The 21,576-nt window shown below is 42.6% G+C and overlaps 1 protein-coding gene across 1 annotated transcript; it reads left to right on the top strand.

Annotated features, from left to right (window-relative positions):
* The first annotated feature begins 673 nt into the window (after window positions 1-673).
* LOC141051782 (V-type proton ATPase subunit G 2-like) lies at window positions 674-20,872 on the top strand. The gene is made up of 3 exons (XM_073548803.1): window positions 674-896; window positions 1,661-1,761; window positions 20,466-20,872. Exons 1-3 carry the CDS (start codon window positions 815-817, stop codon window positions 20,640-20,642), a joined length of 360 nt encoding a protein of 119 aa, XP_073404904.1. The 5' UTR covers window positions 674-814; the 3' UTR covers window positions 20,643-20,872.
* Window positions 20,873-21,576: the final 704 nt, after the last annotated feature.

Below are 21,576 nucleotides of genomic sequence, written 5' to 3'. Positions count from 1 at the left end.
AAAGATTATTTTAGGTTAAAAATACTCTTGTGTTTCTTGGGCTTCCATTTTTGCATGTGATCTCATGGTTGAATTTGAGCTATTGACGATAATACAGATAAGGCTCCACATGGGAAATTGTTGTATCTTGTTTAGTACCAGTAGATTCCGAATGAAATGAATGTTCCTTTAGGTGTGTTGTTTGGGGGTCCCAGAACTTGTCCATATATTAAGTGTATGTAATTATATACTCCAGTGTGACATGTGTAATGCTTCCCGTCCCCTGTGGTGGCGCTGTTGCTTTCAGGTTTCTCCAAAAATTGCAACTGATAATTAGGAATAATCATTTTATTGGGTATGGCTGATGTGTATATAGAGGAAGGAAAAAAGTCTGTATCTGTCCGTGCATAGCTGCCTTGTGGGCACTAAAATATAAGCAGCAACCATCATATTTTATCGATTTCTAATTACTGCAGAAATGTAGTAAATTTCTCTGTAATGCAATGTAGAAGAATTGATGCTACCTGTCTGCAGACATCTTGGTGTGGGGGCGGGGGTGTGTGCAGCTGCAGAGCGGTGATTGTTTCCACATAATATGTATAAAGATGGTGGCAGCTGAGCAACCGTGATACCCAGATGTAGAGGAAGATGCTGAGGATGGAGGGAGGTTCAGTGTATAAGAGGAGGGGGGAGGGAGAGGATGATGCTGAGGAAGAGGAGGAGGAGACGTGTGTGACTGCAGCGAAAGCAGAGGACACCGAGCAGCAGGAAAATACACATCACAACCCGCAGGCCGCTGTATCTGTATATATTCTATATACCCTGCAGTGACGCCATGACCAGTCAGTCCCAGGGCATCCAGCAACTGCTGCAGGCAGAGAAGAGAGCGGCCGAGAGGGTGTCTGAGGCCAGGAAACGTGAGAGCATTAATCTATATATTATCTATCTATCTATTTATCTATTATCTATCTATCTATTATCTATTATCTATCTATTATCTATCTTCTTTCTATCTATTACCTATCTATCTATAGATCTATTATCTATCTATTGCCTATATACTGTATCTATCTATTATCTATCTATTATCTATCTTCTTTCTATCTATTACCTATCTATCTATAGATCAATCTATCTATCTAGAAAATCAGAAAAAAACACAGGAAGCGCTCCAAAAATTAAAGTGAAAAACCGTGGCTTTACTGATTGATTTGCAGCAACGTTTTGGCAGATTTCTCAGCGTTTCTCAAGCTTTCTCAAGACTTAAGAAAGGCAGAGGAATCTGCCGAAACATTGCTGCTAATGGATCAGTAAATTTTTGGAGTGCTGCCTGTTTTTTTTTTCTGATTTTCTATTTTGGACGTTTGGACATCACCTTAATAGGTTTTATTTCACTCGGTTTCTTTTGGAAGTGCTGCCAAATTTTCTTAAGTTATCTATCTATCTATGTATCTATTATCTGGTCAGATGAAGTAACATTGGTCTTGTGGGTCTCCCTTGACCTCCTCCATCATCTCCCAGGTCAGGAGGTCTCCTATTAATCACCAATCAGCCGCTGCGTCCACTATTTGCCCCACATTTCCCGTTCACCCTGTGTTATTTGTGGGCAGCTAATATTTATCTCCTGTGCTGAATTGTGATGTGGGACCATTGGTTCTAATTCTTTCATTATGTCCTATAGGTAAGGCCCGGAGGCTAAAACAAGCAAAGGAGGAGGCCCAGGGGGAGATCGAACAATATCGGATAGAAAGAGAACGAGAATTCCAGAGCCAGCAGCGCACCGTATGTAGACGGCGGGTATTACTGACTAGTTGGCGGTAGTATGTCAAGTGCATGTGGACAAAAAAAAACTCCCAATTCACAGCAGTAATCTAATCTGAGGCTGGTCCTTGGATTTCTGCCCTGGATTTGCAGTTAATGGGTCAAACCAAATGTGGTTCCCAATAAGGGTCACTTATTTTTTTTTTTATCATTTTGTGGTGGGAAACAATAAATGACAGGGTGATAGTGCACACTGATTTCCCACAGGTTTATCAGAGAAATTAACTCTGTGGGAGCTTATTAAACAACAATGATATAAGATTACTAATGGATCCTTGCAGACACAATGAAAAATACCAGTATTGCTCAAAGTAGCATATTTTATTTACTAAAAGACCGAGCCCCATAGCGGCCCCATAGTGCGAACCTGGTCAGTGACGTTCTTTGGACACTTATCTCCTGTCCTCAGTATCTAATAACTTTTGGAAGCAATTCCCCTTCTTAGACATTGAGGCAGAATTACCAATACTGGTGTAAAAAGTGCGCCACTTTAGATCATAAGTCAGTGTTCACATTTGGAGAAAAGGTTTGTTCTATTTACCATTAGTTGCAATTCTTATATATATTCTTTGTGACTTTTTGGTGAAATTGTGAAATTGGACATATGTACATTTTAATCATTTAACATCGCCCTAACCTTAGCTCTTACTCTAATTAGGGATAGGCCTACATAGAGTTAGAAAAACAGAAAATACAGTAAAAAAAATGTATATCTCTTGTACGTGGATACACTACTATAAGGCTATGTTCACACATTGCGTTTTTGTTGCTTTTTTTGCTGCATTTTTCAGGATCCCAAACTTCTGCTATGCTTCCACCACAGAAGCATGAACACAAGTCACCAATGCAAGACATATATGAAACCAGTTTGGAAAAAAAGGGCAATTTGATCAAATTATTTAGTGGCAAAAGAGTTTTATGTCTGGAAGAAAAATAGTGACTATTCTGAGCAAAAAAGTTCATGAAAAAATACAGAATTACAAATGTAACGGGGGGGAAGTTTTACATAAGACATGGACAGAGCATTGAGTTTGTAGGACATGGTTTACTTTCAAACTTTATTCGGCCCTTGAGTTGGCTAGGCATTGCTCAATTTCACACCTTGGTTGGCCAATGTTTACTTTGCACATATCACATATTTAATTAAATTGTACTAACCCTAATTGCCATTCTCAGGTGAGGAGACAAAGACATTATGGTTTAAACTTGGGAAAATCACAAAAATAAATGAATTTCACATACGCTGTACCTGTTTTTTTTTTTTCCACAAAAACACAGAAAAACCTTATACCTGCGCTCAGGGCTGCCACTAGGAATTTCGGGGCCCCATACTGGCAACATTTTAAGGGCACCCCTTGAGACTCCACCCAGGCTCCACCCAGCCCCGCCTCCACCCCTCGAACTGTCCACAGTTCCACCGCTCTCCCTTGGAAAAACTCCACTTCTCACCAATCACACATTAACAGTTTCAATCACCAGATCACAGATATAGCAAGCAGCTTTTGTTTTGGCCAAAAGATTTTTTTAATCTGCCACAATGACAATGTAGACTCTTTTGACCGGGCCTTACTCTACTCCAACCTTTTAAGCATTTGTTAAAATATCCAATACAATTTAGGTATATTTTTATTTATTTTTCAATTTTTAAAATGACCAATAATACCACATACAAGGGACAAATACCACCGCACCATGACCAGACACCATATTATCATCACACAGTGACCTATAATACCATCTACAAGGAACAAATACCGCCACACCATGTCCAGACCACATATTACCAGCACAGTAACCAAAAATAGCACATACAAGGAACAAATACCACCACACCATGACCAGACCACATATTACCACCACATGGTGACCAACTACATACAAGGAACAAATACCAACACAACATGATCAGACCACATATTACCACCACACTGCAGTGACCGAATAATAGCACATACAGTACAAGGAACAAATACTGCCTCACCATGGCCGGACAACATATTACCACCACATTGTGACTGAATAGTACAATACTGATCATTAATAATAAAAAAAAATACTATCACCATAAGTGCCATTATACACAGGAGATCTGTACTTAGTATGCAGTGTCTGTGTACAGGTAATACAGTGAAAACCGGTGACATTATACACAGGAGCTCTATATATTTTCTATTTATTCCCCTCTGAAATGTAAAGCACTGCGGAATATGTCGGCGCTATAGAAATAAAATTTATTATTATTATTATTATATATTTCTTTTCAAAGTGGTTTATGATGCATGTAGGCCTGGACATTGGTTATCTAAGCCCAACATTTATTGTACCCTGCTGTCCTAGTTTAGTTTGATTGATTGTTAACGAGAAGAGAGGAGAAAAAAAACAGATCTAAGCCTTAGGCTCCTATATATTCAAACCTAGCTTGGGGAAGGCATTTATGGCAGGGGGCATTTATGTACATTTATTCGAAGTACATTTAATCAAAATATGAAGCAGTTATAACATGGCAGTTAGACAGGGCAGGAGACAGGTAAGACATTTATATACGTTTATTCCCTGTACATTTGGATTACTACACTTTTACCATATGCATTTCTATAATTTATATCCTAGCCGCTGCATTCATTCACATCCACCGCCCTGGCATTAATGCTTTACACTCCATCCATTTTGGCCCCTCAGTCCTTTCCTCTCCTATGTATAGCACTCACGCTCTTTTCACATAGCTAAACAGCACAGATCCATTCAGTCCCACCATTCAACATCAGAGACGCTCTCACAAATCACTTAACCATCTGCTCACTCTTTCTATCCTCCTTCTCCTAGTCGCAGGAGTCATTGCTCCCAACCCTGGTCCCCATGTTATAAAAAGTCAAACCCCCCAACTGCTACACTCAGAAACCCCTCTATTTGTATTAATGTTCCCTGCATGCCTTCTGTCTCTCTTAATTTTGCCCTTTGGAATTCTCACTCAGTGTGTAATAAACTCTCCTTCATCCATGACCTCTTCCTTTCGAATTTTCTTAACCTTCTGGCTCTTACTAAAACCTGGACCTAGCAATCAGACACTACTGCTGCTCTTTCATATGGGGGACTTCATTTTTCTCGTACTCCAAGATCAGACAATCATAGAATCATAGAATCATAGAATCGTAGAGTTGGAAGGGACCTCCTGGGCCATCTGGTCCAACCCCCTGCTCAAAGCAGGATTCGCTAAATCATCCCAGTCAGATGTCTGTCCAGCCTCTGTTTGAAGACTTCCATTGAAGGAGAACTCACCACTTCTCGTGGCAGCCTGTTCCACTCATTGATCACTCTAACTGTCAAAAAGTTTTTTCTAATATCTAATCTGTGTCTCTTCCCATTCAGTTTCATCCCATTGCTTCTAGTCTTTCCTTGTGCAAATGAGAATAAAGTTGATCCTTCTACAATGTGACAGCCCTTTAGATATTTGTAGACAGCTATTAAGTCTCCTCTCAGTCTTCTCTTTTGCAAACTAAACATTCCCAAATCCTGCAACCTTTCCTCATAAGACAGGGTTTGCAGACCGGTCACCATTCTGGTCGCTCTTTTCTGAACTTGCTCCAGTTTGTTGATGTCTTTTTTAAAATGTGGTGCCCAAAACTGGACACAATATTCCAGATGAGGTCTGACCAAAGAGGAGTAGAGGGAAATAATGACTTCACGTGATCTAGACTGTATGCTTCTGTTAATACATCCTAGAATTGCATTTGCCTTTTTTGCTGCTGCATCACACTGTTGACTCATATTCAGTCTGTGATCTATTAGTATACCCAAGTCTTTTTCACATGTGCTGTCACTTAGCCCTATTCCTCCCATTCTATATATGCTTTTTTCATTTTTATTGCCCAGATGTAGTACTTTGCATTTCTCCCTGTTAAAAACCATTCTGTTAGTTGCTGCCCACTTCTCCAGTTTATTTAAATCTTTTTGAATCCTCTCTCTCTCTTCTCTAGTATTAGCTATCCCTCCTAGCTTTGTGTCATCAGCAAATTTAATCAGTTTACCCTCAATTCCTTCATCTAAATCATTGATAAAGCTGTTGAACAATACAGGGCCCAGGACAGAGCCCTGTGGTACCCCACTTGAGACATTCTTCCAACTGGATGTGCAGCCATTTACGACCACTCTTTGGGTCCGATCACTAAGCCAGTTATGAATCCACCTAACAGTTGCCTTGTCCATTCCATACTTAGTCATTTTTTCAATAAGGATTGTATGAGAGACTTTGTCAAATGCTTTGCTGAAGTCAAGATATACTATATCTACAGCATTTCCTTGATCCACCCAATCAGTGATACCGTCATAGAAGGAAATTAAGTTAGTCTGACATGACTTATTAGTTAGAAACCCATGCTGACTCTGTTTAATCACTTCATTCTTATCCAGGTATTGACATACATGTTGTTTAATAATTTGTTCAAAGATCTTTCCTGGTATAGAAGTCAGACTCACCGGCCTATAGTTGCCTGGGTCCACCTTCTTCCCCTTTTTGAAGATAGGAACAACATTTGCTCTTCTCCAGTCTTCTGGCACTTCTCCTGTTCTCCAAGAATTTTCAAAGATTATGGAGAGGGGTTCAAAAATTTCTTCTGCTATCTCCTTCAGTACTCTGGGGTGTAATTCATCTGGACCTGGAGACTTGAATTCATTTAGGTTAGCTAAGTGTTTCCTCACTATCTTTCTGTTTATAGATATCCTGGATTCTTCTATTCCCTTAATAGGACAGTGAATAACAGTTGATGTTGCATTTCCTTTCTGAGAGAAAACAGATGCAAAATAGGAATTTAAAAGTTCAGCCTTCTCAACATCCTGTCTTACCATTTCATCATTTTCATCCTGTAAAAATCCTATAGCATCTTTGACTTTTCTTTTACTTTTGACATATCCCCAAAATCCTTTATTATTGCTTTTGACATCTCTTGCAAGCCTCAGTTCATTTTCAGCTTTAGCTAATCTGATTTGTGCCCTGCAGGTTCTGCAGACAGCATTATATTCTTCTTTAGATATGCCTCCCTCTTTCCATTTTATAAACATTTTTTTCTTCCTTTTTAGCATGTGCTTAAGTTCTGTGTTCATCCATCCTGGTTTCCTTAAATGCTTCCTATTCTTCCCTCTTTTCGGAATTGTTAACAACTGTGCTTTGAGAATTTCATTTTTCAAGATTTCCCATCCTTCCTGGACATTTTTGTCTTTAAGGATATCCAGCCATTGGATCCCTCCAATTCTCTTTCTGAATCCCTTAAAATCTGCCTTTCTGAAATCTAACCTTGACGTCTGAGTCTTCACAGGTCTTCCACCTCTAGTTATCCAAAATTCTAAAATAGCATGGTCGCTACCTCCTAGGGTCCCGGCCACTTTTACCTCCTCAACCATTTCCTCCCTGTTTATAAGGATTAGATCCAAGGTAGCAGTTCCCCTTGTTTTCTCCCTTACCTTTTGGAAGATAAAGTTGTCAGCAAGAGAGGATAAGAATTTCCTTGACCTGTTAGTTTTGCCTGAGAGAGATTCCCAACAAATGTCTGGATAGTTGAAATCTCCCATGACAACTATGTCATATTTTTTGGAGAACTTGGCCATCTGATGCATAAAGAGTTCATCTATATCTTCGGCTTGCACAGGCGGCCTGTAGTAAATGCCTACAATGGTGTCCTTTCCATTGTTCTGTCCTTGTATTCTTACCCAAACAGTTTCCACAGAACTCCCAGTCTCTGAAGCTTCAATCTCTGTGCAGATATACGCGTTTCGAACATACAATGCGACACCCCCTCCTCGTTTATCAAGTCTGTTTCTTGAAAATAAGTTGTATCCTTCTAGTCTTGTATTCCAATCATGTGTATTGTCCCACCAAGTTTCAGTGATTCCAATTACATCATATTTCTTTTCCTGTGTTAGTAGTTCCAATTCTCCTTGTTTGTTGCCCATGCTTTGTGCATTAGTATAGAAACATTTTAGTTTGTGATTGGTTTCTCTTTCTCCAATATTTTTATTAATTAGATTCTTTCGTCTTTGTTCTTCCTTTCCACTTCTAATAGCAGAGTTCTCAATAGCATTTGTCAGGTGTATGGCTTTTTCTGGTCTTTTGCTTCCCTTCCCATGTTGTTCTAGTTTAAAGCTCTCCTTACAAGTGTAGCAAGGCGACTTCCAAATACATGCTTTCCAGTCTTCGTAAGGTGCACCCCATCTCTAGCAAGTAGTCCATCGTATAAGTAGTTCACTCCGTGATCCAGAAATCCAAATCGTTGCTGACGGCACCATCGACGTAGCCAGTTGTTCACCTGCAGAATCTTATTCCACCTCCTTGTTCCATGGCCATCCACTGGGAGGATGGAAGAGAAGACCACCTCATCGAGCATGTGGAGGCAGTGATCTGCTCCTATCACCAAAATGTACCTTTCAGGTTATCCCTCAAGTACCCTCACATGTCTTCCCTTCTTTTGAGGTCCATGCCATCAGACTCTACACCCCCTTCTCCATGCGAGTGGCGGTGATGTATCGTCCTTCCGTCCCCTCCCATCAGTTCCTGAATCATTTTGCCACCTGGCTTCCACATTTTCTCTCCTGTGACATCCCCACCCTCATCATGGGAGATTTCAACATCCCCATTGCTCTTCCCTTCTCCCCATATGCTACTCACCTTTTATCTCTAACCTCCTCTTTCGGCCTCTCACAGCTTACTAACTCTGCACCACATGAAGACGGAAACTCCCTCGACTTGGTCTTCTCTCGGCTTTGTGCAGTGGATGATTTGGCAAACTCCCCTCTCCCACTCTCTGACCACAACCTTCTTTCATTCTCTATCAAGAACTGCCATCCTGCTCAGGTCACCCCCAGTGTCCATACATATAGAAACATACAGGCCATTAACACCCAGAAACTTACGATGAACTTGCAGTCATCATTGGCCCCTATCTCCTCCCTCTCATGACCTGATTCTGCATTGAAGCATTACAATGAAACACTTCAAAGTGCCCTGGATGAAATTTCACCTCCTATACATAGAACAACACGACACAGACGGCGACAACCCTGGCACACCCTACAAACACGTTTCCTGCAGCGGTGCTCCAGGTGTGCCGAACATCTGTGGAGAAAATCCAATCTACACGAAGATTTCATCCATTATAAGTTTATGCTCAGAACATACAACACTGCCCTTCACCTCTCCAAACAAACCTATTTCAACACCCTCATCACCTCACTGTCCAATAACCCTAAACGTCTCTTTGACAGTTTTCATTTCCTACTGAACCCAAGCATGCAGGCCTTAACCACGGAGCTTAGAGCTGACGATCTGACCAATTACTTCAAAGAAAAAATTAACCATATCCGACAGGAAATTATCTCCCAATCCCCTCATACCATGCACTGTCCTCCCTCCCCCACTGCATCTTGATCACTCTCTGATTTTGAACCAGTCACAGAAGTAAGCAGGCTCCTTGCATCTTCTCGCCCAACCACTTGCACCAGTGACCCCATTCCATCACATCTCCTCCAGTCCCTTTCCCCTGCTGTCACCGCCTACCTGACTAAAATATTTAACCACTCTCTCTCTTCTGGTATCTTTCCCTCCTCATTTAAGCATGCCATCATACATCCACTACTTAAAAAACAATCCCTCGACCAAAACTGTGCCGCTAACTATAGACCTGTCTCAAATTTTCCCTTCATCTCTAAACTCCTGGAATGCCTGGTCCACTCCCGTCTTATCCGCTATCTCTCTGATAACTCTCTCCTCGACCCTCTCCAATCCGGTTTCCGCTCTTTACACTCTACTGAAACTGCCCTCACTCACTAAAGTCTCAAATGATCTACTAACAGCTAAATCTATTGGTCATTACTCCATGCTAATTCTCTTGGATCTCTCTGCAGCGTTCGACACTGTGGATCACTTGCTCCTCCTCACTATGCTCCACTCCATCGGCATCAAGGACACCGTTTTCTCCTGGTTTTCCTCCTATCTCTCTGACTGCTCCTTTACTGTATTTTTTGCTGTCTCCTCCTCCCCACATCTTCCACTTACTGTTGGGGTTCCTCAAGGATCGGTTCTAGGCCCCCTCCTCTTCTCTTTGTACACTGCCCCTATTGGTCAAACAATCAGTAGATTTGGTTTCCAGTACCATCTCTATGCTGATGACACCCAATTATACGCTTCTTCTCCTGACATCACGACTGCCTTTTTAGAAAACACCAGCGATTGTCTAAAAGCTGTGTCTAACATCATGTTCTCACTATATCTGAAACTGAACCTGTCAAAGACTGAACTTCTTGTTTTTCCTTCCTCTACTAATGTACCTATGCCCGACATTGCCATTTCTGTGTGTAGTTCCACTATTACTCCCCAGCAACATGCCCGCTGTCTTGGGGTCATACTTGACTCCGAGCTTTCATTCGCCCCCCATATCCGATCACTGGCTCGCTCATGTTATCTGCACCTCAAAAACATTTCTAGAATTTGACCTTTTTTTACTTTTGACTCCGCAAAAACTCTTACTGTTTCTCTTATTCATTCTCGTCTGGACTATTGTAACTCTCTTCTAATAGGTCTACCTCTTACCAAACTCTCCCCCCTCCAATCTGTCTTGAATGCTGCAGCCAGGATCAAATTCCTCGCCAATCGTTACACTGACGCCTCTACCTTGTGCCAGTCCTTACACTGGTTACCCATCCACTCCATAATCCAGTACAAACTTATTACCCTCACCCACAAAGCACTCCAGGGCTCAACACCACCCTACGTCTCCTCCCTCGTTTCAGTCTACCACCCTACCCGTGCCCTCCGTTCTGCTAATGACCTGAGGTTAGCATCCTCAAAAATCAGAACCTCACACTCCCATCTCCAAGACTATACACATGCTGCGCCAATTCTTTGGAATGCACTTCCCAGGTCAATACGACTAGTCCTCAATTCCTACAATTTTAAGCGTGCCCTAAAAACGCATTTATTCAGACTGGTCTACCGCTTCAACACGTTAACTTAACTATCCCGTGTGGCACAGTCAAAAGTTTTAACATAACCAGGTTCCCCGCATCATGTTCCCACATGCTTTATGCATCTATTAGCCCTCTGTGTCTGTACTATTACACACTTAACATTATTGCTGGTCCGAACAATGAAGGCAACTGTTACCACCCACCTTTCATGACTACCTTTTTTCCTCATAGATTTTAAGCTTGCGAGCAGGGCCCTCATTCCTCATGGTATCTGTTATGATCTATGTGATTATTGTTATGCTGTAATGGCTATTGTCTGTAGAAGTCCCCTCTGAAATGTAAAGTGCTGCAGAATATGTTGGCGCTATAGAAATAAAATTATTATTATTATATAATGTCAGTGACAGGTTATACAATGATCACCAGTGACATTATACACAGGAACTCTGCATATAGTGTATAGTGTACAGGTAATAGAGTGATCACCGGTGACATTACACACAGGACCTCTTTATACAGTATACAGTGTATAATGTCAGTGTACAGGTAACACACTGACTCACCAGTGATGTCTCTAGCTGAAGTCCTTCATCTTTGCATTTCTTTTTAATCCAGCGCAATCCCGCCATCACTTCTTTCGGCCAGGACTCGTCTCTGCATAAAATAACAGTTATCTAGAGTACCGCTTCCAGAGCACATTTCCCACTTTTTCCCTTCTACACTACACATCTGAATACAGATGTTCACCCACCATTAATATTGGTTATTATGCAACCCACCATTCCAAATATGAATAATAATCCACAACTGTGCACCCACTAACTGTAAATAGCCACTTTCCCTATTTAATATATAAATTAATTAGCACTTGTACTCTTTCCCCCAATTCATTACCAGTCACTTTATCCTCAACGCCCCCACTATGTACCTCCTGCTCTAACCCTTACCCCGATTCATTATAGTTACATGCCTCTTCTGCCCCAATTCATTGTCATGTCTTCTCTCTCCCACCCTCTATTCATTATCAACTGCTCTTCCCCATATTCAATACATCATTTACTCACCCACCCTCAAAATTCATCATTATTTGCTCTCCCCACCTTCAATTTACCATTTGCTCTCCCCACCCCCAATTCAATTGCTGGCCCCTGTCCCTCACACTCACTTCATTTGCAGTCCCCATCACCCCCACTTCATCATTTGCAGTCCCAATCACCCCAACGTCATCATTTGCAATCCCCATCACCCCCACATCATCATTTGCAGTCCCTAGCACCCCCACTTCATCACTTGTAGTCCCCCTCACCCCCACTTCATCATTTGCAGTCCCCATCACTCCCACATCATCATTTGAAGTCCCCATCACCCCCACATCATTTGCTGCCCCCATCACCCCCACTTAATCATTTGCAGTCCATATCACCCCCACATCATCATTTGCAGTCCCCATCAACCCCACTTCATCACTTGTAGTCCCCCTCACCCCCACTTCATAATTTACAGTCCCCATCACCCCCACATCATCATTTGCAGTCCCCAGCACCCCCACATCATCATTTGCAGTCCCCAGCACCCCTACTTCATGATTTGCAGTCCCCATCACCCCCACATCATCACTTGCAGTCCCCATCAAACCCACTTCATCATTTACAGTTCTCATCACCCCCACTTCATCATTTTCAATCCACCTTACTTCATCATTTGCAGCCCCCTATCATTTCATCATGTGCAGTACCCCCTCAAACACACTAAAACGTTTTTTATACTTACCTCAGCCGTTCCTGGGGCGTTTGGTGTGTTTTCAGCAGTGAAGCAGCTAGAATGTAAGGTGTTATGATTGGGTCACCGAGGAGGAAAGCAAGCCCAAGCTAAGCCACAGAAAACCAGAGAGGTTGGTAACTAAGCGGATTGCAGACCCCTGATCCTATCCACACGACAAGCAGTAGCCGTGGAGCATGCCTACGATGCCCTAGATGCCTCGGCACAGCCGGAGAGCTAGCTAAGCCTAAAGCAAGAAAGGGGAAATCTAAGCTGCCCCGGAGCAGACCCCAAAGGAATAGATAGCCCCCAAACATATATTGTCAGTGAGACAAGATGAAAACATAAATGCAGGCAGGAAAATAGACTGAACAAATGATGGGGCCCACACTGACTAGATAGGACAGGAAAGGAAAGACACTGTCTGCAATCATGGAAAAAACCCTGCAAAAAGGTCCAACACGTCTGATGCAAAAAATACTGAAGTCGCACAATTTCGCCCCCACTATATCAGCACTCTGGCCTCTTTTTGCTCTGCCTTCAGAATATACCAATCTAATAAGGGGCAAAAACAAACTGGCACAAGCAGTAACATATGGATGGTGATTCAGCACAGCCCCAGCCGGAGCTGGCTGACCACACAAAACAGAGATAGACAAAACCAGATCAAATGTAAACAGAATAGCAAATGAACACTTAGCTGAACATGCAGGGACTGAGCTGGAAACTAAGACCTCAGGAGGCAGGAAGAAAATCACCAGCAGGGATAGAGGGAGTCGGCTGTCTTAAATCCCAGTCTGAAACTCCAGATCTCCAATCGTCGTCCTCGTTATCAGGTGGCAAGCTTCTGTTAATCAGATCAGCTCCATTACCTCCAGTAACCACCAGAGGGAGCCTGGAAAGAGAACTTGCGACCCCTCTGTCAATTTGACCAGCTCCACTACCTTCAGTAGTAACCAGAGGGACACCAGAAAGTGAATTCACAACAGTAACCCCCCCTTGAGGAGGGGTCACTGAACCCTCATCCATGCCACCATGCCAATCAGGATGGGTCTGGTGAAAAGCACGAACGAATCTTTCGGCATGAATGTCAGAAGCAGAGACCCAAGAATTATCCTCCTGGCCATAACCCTTCCATTTGACCAAGTACTGGAGTCTCCGTCTAGCCAAACGAGAATCCAATATTTTCTCTACCTCATATTCCACATTGCTTTTAACCAATACAGGGTCAGGAGGAGCCGCCATAGGAACTACTAGCTCTACAAATCTCTTCAACAAATATTTATGAAACACGTTATGGATCTTAAACGTCACTGGAAGAGCCAATCGAAAAGAAACAGGATTAAGGATCTCCAAAATCTTATAAGGTCCAATGAATCTTGGCTTGAATTTTGGAGACACAACCTTCATAGGAATATTCTTTGATGACAACCAAACCATATCACCCACTTTAAACCGGGTACCAATGGTCCTATGCCGGTTGGAAAACCGTTGGGCTTTTTCCTGAGAGAGGGACAACTTATCCACCACCTGGTCCCAAATCTGTTGCATTCTCTCTACCACAGTGTCCACACTTGGACAGGTCAAAGATTCCACCTGCCCTGAAGAAAATCGAGGATGAAACCCAAAGTTACAGAGACAGGGCGACATCAAAGTGGCAGAACTAGCTCTATTGTTTAGCGCGAATTCGGCCAAGGGCAAAAATGAGACCCAGTCATCCTGATCAGCAGATATGAAACATCTTAGATAGGACTAAGTCTGGTTTGTTCTCTCAGTCTGCCCATTGGTCTGAAGATGAAATGCAGAGGAGAAAGATAACTGAATTCCCTGTTTGGAACAAAAAGCTCTCCAAAATCTGGAAACAAACTGGACTCCTCTGTCCGACACAATGTTCTCAGGAATCCCGTGCAACCGAACCAACTGTTGTAAAAAGAAAGGCACCATCTCAGAAGAAGATGGCAACTTTGAGAGTGGTACAAGATGGATAATCTTAGAAAATTTATCACAAATCACCCAGATAACAGTCATTCTCTGAGAGACAGGAAAATCGGAAATAAAATCCATTGAGATATGGGTCCATGGCCTCCTGGGCACTGGCAAGGGCATCAACAACCCACTAGAACGAGAACAGGGCTTGGACCGAGAACAAGTCCCACAGGACTGCACAAAATTCCTGACATCATGAGATAAGGCAGGCCACCAAAAAGACCAACTCACCAAATCTCTGGTATCAAAAATACCTGGATGACCAGCCAACACGGAGCAATGAATTTCAGACATTACTCTCCTCCACTGGTCAGGAACATACAATTTTCCCATAGGGCAACGTTCAGGTTTGTCCTCCTGAAATTTCTCCAGGGCATGTGTCAAATCGGGTGAGATGGCGGAAAGAACTACACTTTTAACTCTGGTAAATAAATCAGAAATCATGGGTAACGGGTACTGATATTTAACAGTGATTTTGTTAAGGGAACGATAGTCAATACATGGCCTTAGTGAACCATCTTTCTTGGCCACAAAAAACCCCCCAGCACCTAAAGGTGAAGAGGATGGTCTAATATGACCCTTCTCCAACGACTCCTTGATATAAGATCGGATAGCATCATTTTCGGGTACCGATAAGTTGAAAAGCCGACCCTTGGGAAATTTACACCCGGGCATTAACTCAATTGCACAGTCATAACTCCTATGAGGAGGCAAAGATGCAGACTTACTCTCACTAAATACATCAGAAAAATCAGCCAAATAGTCAGGAATATCATGAGACTGGGGAGAGGTGGAGAAAACAGGAGTGTCACTAAGAACACACTGACAACCCCAACTCACCACAGACACAGATTTCCAATCCAAAACAGGATTATGAGTTTGCAACCAGGGAAAACCCAGAACAATAGTATCATGCATATTGTGCAACACCAAAAATTTACAATTCTCTTGGTGGTCCGGGGCAACCCGCATTATCACCTGGGTCCAAAACTGGGGTTTATTCTCCGCCAAAGGAGTAGCATCAATACCCCTCAAAGGGATAGGAGTCCGCAGGGGTATCATGGGAAAACCACAATGTTTAGCAAAGTCTAAATCCATCAGATTCAAAGCTGCTCCTGAATCTACAGAAAATGTAGACAAAGAGCAGATCAGGGTAATTGCCAAAAGGAACTTAGGCTGTACACTGCCCACAACAAATTTGTGAGCAAAACTCTTTTCTCGTTTAGGGCAGACAGAAATAGTATGAGAGGCGTCCCCACAGAAAAAACACAGCTTATTACGCCTTCTAAACTCCTGACGTTGCGCCCTAGACAAAACCCTATCACATTGCATGGGTTCAGACGGTTGTTCAAAAGGCGGCAACGCCTCTCGTGTAGTTTTACGTTCACGTAAAAGACCAGAGGGAACAGGAAATCCCACCATAACATCTTTTACGGTTTCTGCCAAACCCTTCCGAAAGAGAGCTGCTAGGGCATCGTCATTCCATTTAGTAAGGACCGCCCACTTTCGGAATTTTTGACAATATAACTCTGCAGAATCCTGACCCTGTTTCAATGCCAATAAGGTTTTCTCAGCTTGATCAATAGCATTAGGTTCATCATACAACAACCCCAAGGCTTGAAAAAATGCGTCCACATTGGCCAGAATAGGATCTCCGGGTGTCAAAGAAAAGGCCCAATCCTGGGGATCGCCACGCAGCAGGGAAATGACAACCTTAACCTGCACAGAGCTCCCTGAGGAGTTAGGTTTCAAGGCAAGAAATAGTTTACAATTATTCTTAAAATTCAAAAATTTAGACCGATCCCCAGAAAAAACATCAGGAGTAGGAATTTTTGGTTCAACAGCAGATGATTGAGCAAGATAGGCAGAAATTCCCCGCACTTCAGCAGCGAGCTGCTCAACACGATTGGACAATTGCTTAATCTCCATTAAAGAAAAAATCCCCCTACAGCCCCGGAGAAAAAGTTGAAAAAATATATAAAAAATTCTGACACTTTTTTTTTTAACCAATTCTTTCCTTCTTTTGAGTACCCTAGAGTCTGCAGTTAGGCTGGTGATTCTGTTATGATTGGGTCACCGAGGAGGAAAGCAAGACCAAGCTAAGCCACAGAAAACCAGAGAAGTTAGTAACTAAGGCCTCTTTCACACTTCAGTTATTTGCATCAGTTACAATCCGCCAAAAAGGCAGACAAGTGGATCCGTTCTCAACTGATGTGAACGGATGGCACAGGATCCGTTTTGAGACGGATCCTGAAAATGAGGACATTTAAAGGAGAGAGAGAGAGAATTTTTTTTTTTTGGGTCCGGCACCCAGACAGATTTTGGGGTTAATTCAGTGTCTGGAGGATCCGCCGGCAAAAAAAACGTTGCAAGCTCCGTTTGGAAGTCTTTGAGGATGTTGACGGACACTAACTTTGTGGTGGATCCTCAAAAAAACGGATGCAACGGACGGCAATCAGTCAGGATCCGCCAATAATGAAAGTCAATGGGGAAAAAAACGGATCCGCAAAGAAAAATGACGGATCCGTTTTTTAAAAAAATTGGCGGATCATGACTGATTGTCAAAAACGGAAGTGTGAAAGAGGCCTAAGCAGATTGCAGACCCCTGATCCTATCCACACAACTAGCAGTAGCCGTGGAGCGTGCCTACGATGCCCTAGACGCCTCGGCACAGCCGGAGAGCTAACTAAGCCTAAAGCAAGAAAGGGGAAATCTAAAGTGCCCCGGAGCTGACCCCAAAGGAATAGATTGGCCCCAAACATATACAGTTGTGGCCAAAAGTATTGACACCCCTGCAATTCTGTCAGATAATACTCAGTTTCTTCCTGAAAATGATTGCAAACACAAATTCTTTGGTATTATTATCTTCATTTAATTTGTCTTAAATGAAAAAACACAAAAAGAATTGTCCTAAAGCCAAATTGGATATAATTCCACACCAAGCATAAAAAAGAGGGTGGACAAAAGTATTGGCACTGTTCGAAAAATCATGTGATGCTTCTCTAATTTGTGTAATTAACAGCACCTGTAACTTACCTGTGGCACCTAACAGGTGTTGGCAATAAGTAAATCACACATGCAGCCAGTTGACATGGATTAAAGTTGACTCAACCTCTGTCCTGTGTCCTTGTGTGTACCACATTGAGCATGGAGAAAAGAAAGAAGACCAAAGAACTGTCTGAGGACTTGAGAAACCAAATTGTGAGGAAGCATGAGCAATCTCAAGGATACAATTCCATCTCCAAAGACCTGAATGTTCCTGTGTCTACCGTGCGCAGTGTCATCAAGAAGTTTAAAGCCCATGGCACTGTGGCTAACCTCCCTAGATGTGGACAGAAAAGAACAATTGACAAGAGATTTCAACGCAAGATTGTGCGGATGTTGGATAAAGAACCTCAACTAACATCCAAACAAGTTCAAGCTGCCCTGCAGTCCGAGGGTACAACAGTGTCAACCCGTACTATCCGTTGGCATCTGAATGAAAAGGGACTGTATGGTAGGAGACCCAGGAAGACCCCACTTCTTACCCCGAGACATAAAAAAGCCAGACTGGAGTTTGCCAAAACTTACCTGAAAAAGCCTAAAGCGTTTTGGAAGATTGTTCTCTGGTCAGATGAGACAAAAGTAGAGCTTTTTGGGCAAAGGCATCAACATAGAGTTTACAGGAGAAAAAAAGAGGCATTCAAAGAAAAGAACACGGTCCCTACAGTCAAACATGGCGGAGGTTCCCTGATGTTTTGGGGTTGCTTTGCTGCCTCTGGCACTGGACTGCTTGACCGTGTGCATGGCATTATGAAGTCTGAAGACTACCAACAAATTTTGCAGCATAATGTAGGGCCCAGTGTGAGAAAGCTGGGTCTCCCTCAGAGGTCATGGGTCTTCCAGCAGGACAATGACCCAAAACACACTTCAAAAAGCACTAGAAAATGGTTTGAGAGAAAGCACTGGAGACTTTTAAGGTGGCCAGCAATGAGTCTAGACCTGAATCCCATAGAACACCCGTGGACAGATCTAAAAATGGCAGTTTGGAGAAGGCACCCTTCAAATATCAGGGACCTGGAGCAGTTTGCCAAAGAAGAATGGTCTAAAATTCCAGCAGAGCATTGTAAGAAACTCATTGATGGTTACCAGAAGCGGTTGGTGGCAGTTATTTTGGTTAAAGGTTGTGCAACCAAGTATTAGGCTGAGGGTGCCAATACTTTTGTCTTGCCCATTTTTGGAGTTTTGTGTGAAATGATCAATGTTATGCTTTTTGCTTCATTCTCTTTTGTGTTTTTTCATTTAAGACAAATTAAATGAAGATAATAATACCAAAGAATTTGTGTTTGCAATCATTTTCAGGAAGAAACTGAGTATTATCTGACAGAATTGCAGGGGTGTCAATACTTTTGGCCACAACTGAATTGTCGGTGAGACAGAATGAAAACGCAAATGCAGGCAGGAAAATAGACTGAACAAATGATGGGGCCCACACTGACTAGATAGGACAGGAAAGGAAAGACACTGTCTGCAATCACGCAAAAAACCCTGCAAAAAGGTCGAACACGTCTGATGCAAAAAATACTGAAGTCGCACGACTAAGCCCCCACTATATCGGCACTCTGGTATATTCTGAAAGCAGAGCAAAAAGAGGCCAATCTAATAAGGGACAAAAACAAACTGGCACAAGCAGTAACATATGGATGGTGATTCAGCACAGCTCCAGCCGGAGCTGGCTGACCATACAAAATAGAGATAGACAAACCAGATCAAATGTAAACAAAATAGCAAATTAACACTTAGCTGAACATGCAGGGACTGAGCTGGAAACTAAGACCTCAGGAGGCAGGAAGAAAATCACCAGCAGGGATAGAGGGAGTCGGCTGTCTTAAATCCCAGTCTGAAACTCCAGATCTCCAATCGTCATCCTCATTATCAGGTGGCAAGCCTCTGTTAATCAGATCAGCTCCATTACCTCCAGTAACCTTCAGTAGTAACCAGAGGGAGGCCAGAAAGCGAATTCACAACAGTAAGGGCTATGGTCTGGCCCTGCCAGGTGTCCATACATTCTAGCTACAGCTGAGCAGGAGCTGCACTGCCAACTAGGTTAGACAGCTGTGGGCAGCTCCAAAAAGGCTACGGGCTCCAGCGCTGACGTGCACGTCGCAGTGCACAGTATTTTAGCAGAAGCACAAGAGTGGGGCCCCGGACCTGCAGGCCCCTCTGTACTTCTGCTAACCGGGCCCCATACAGCAGTAAGGGCAATAATACCCTGATGGCGGCCCTGCCTGCGCTTTTTGCTGCATTTTTGAACTTACTGGATGCTTTCTATGTGTGAAAATACGCTGCAAAAATGGTGCAAAAACACTGAAAAAAGGGACATGCTGCAAAAAGCAACTTTAAATTTGCATTAAAAAACACAGGAAAAACTCAACATGTGAACATAACCTTATTATGGTGCAATTTGTATCACTTTCTTTGGAGCAAATTCAGTGACACCAGAGATGAGCTAGACCGGTATGGGGACTCCAGTGTATAGGGTGAGATCCAGTTTGCCCACAGCAAGTACTGTACGTTACCAGTTCCTCTCTCCATGAGTCATCACATGTTAGCAAACAGAGAAGGATCAAGTTGCCAACTTTCTAACATGGGAAATATGGGAGGCCAACAAATGCCATGTTCTCCGCAGTAAGGTGAATCAATCAACTATAGAAAGTGGACCCCTTTATAAAAAAAGTCTCACTTTTGTCTTAAAACGCGTCACATTAAAAAATACCACTGAAATTTTACTCAATTTGAGATTTGCAAAAAAAAAAACAAAAAACCCCTGACATTTGGTAAAAGTGTCTTTTCATCAATCTGTATAAAACATCTGGATAAGTAAAGTTGTTGGGGGGAGGGGGAATTTTGATTATTGGTTGGGTCTCTTCTACTCTATGTACTGTCCATCTTGTATCTCATCTGTGTTCTGATTGGCATCTTGTACACAGGCTTTGGGCACCCAGGGTGACCTGTCCTCTGAGATCGAGGCCCGAACCCGACATACGCTTCAGATGGTCCAGAGCAGCCATGGGAAAAATAAGGAGGCCGTGCTAAGGAGGCTACTGAGCCTAGTGTGTGACGTGAAACCCGAATTGCACGCCAACTACCGCTTCACCAACTACTGAGTGCCCCGCCAGTAACCCCTGTGCCCATGTGTATGTGGAGTGCAAGTGTCCATGTCGTGTATAGCAGGAGGGGCTCAGTGCCCACGCTGCTGCAGTCTCAGAAGACCACATATCCCAGTGGGAAGATTTTGAGAAGAAGCCCTCTTCCCTCCGGTCGCTGCTGTATCTTTACCCACAATCCTCTGTGTTATTAAATTCAGAAACAATAAAGGCACAACTTGTCGTGTAAACCTCTCGTAGCACTCCATGTCCATGACATAGGAGCAAAGACCCCGCTTGCATCTAATAATCTCACTGTTAAGGGTTTGTTTCAGTTTCGGAGTCTGATGGGCCCCTGTGCAACATTCGGACCGGGACCCCCCATCCTATTGTGTACATATATATATATATATATATATATATATATATATATATATATATATATACAGCTCTGGTAAAAAATAAGAGACCACTGCAAAATGTTCAGTTTGTCTGATTTTTCTCTTTATAGGTATATTTTTGAGTAAAATGTAAATTGCTCTTTTATTCTATAAACTACTGACAACATGTCTTCGAATTTCCCAGCACTAAATTTTGTATTTATTTTCAGAAAATGAGAAATGGTCAAAATAACAAAAAAATGCAGTGCTTGTAGACCTCAAATAATGCTAAGAAACCAGTTCATAATCATTTAGAAACAACAATACTAATGTTTTACCTCAGGAAGAGTTCAGAAATCAAAATTTTGTGTAATAACCATGATTGTTAATCACAGCTTTCATGCGTCTTGGCATGCTTTCCACCAGTCTTTCACATTGCTTTTGGGTGACCTTATGCCACTCCTGGTACAAAAATGTATGAATCCAAATAACCCTGAGGATAGAGAAAAAAGGGAACAACGCCACGCACGATCTAAGTGCAGTAGAAACTAGGTGTAAATTGCACGCTTATATAA

This window comes from Dendrobates tinctorius, unplaced genomic scaffold (assembly GCF_039654945.1).
Source record: "Dendrobates tinctorius isolate UK_male_01 unplaced genomic scaffold, ASM3965494v1 ptg000158l, whole genome shotgun sequence".
Taxonomy (NCBI): Eukaryota; Metazoa; Chordata; class Amphibia; order Anura; family Dendrobatidae; genus Dendrobates; species Dendrobates tinctorius.
Note: the sequence above shows the minus strand (reverse complement) of the source record. Positions and strands in the feature narration are given on the sequence as shown.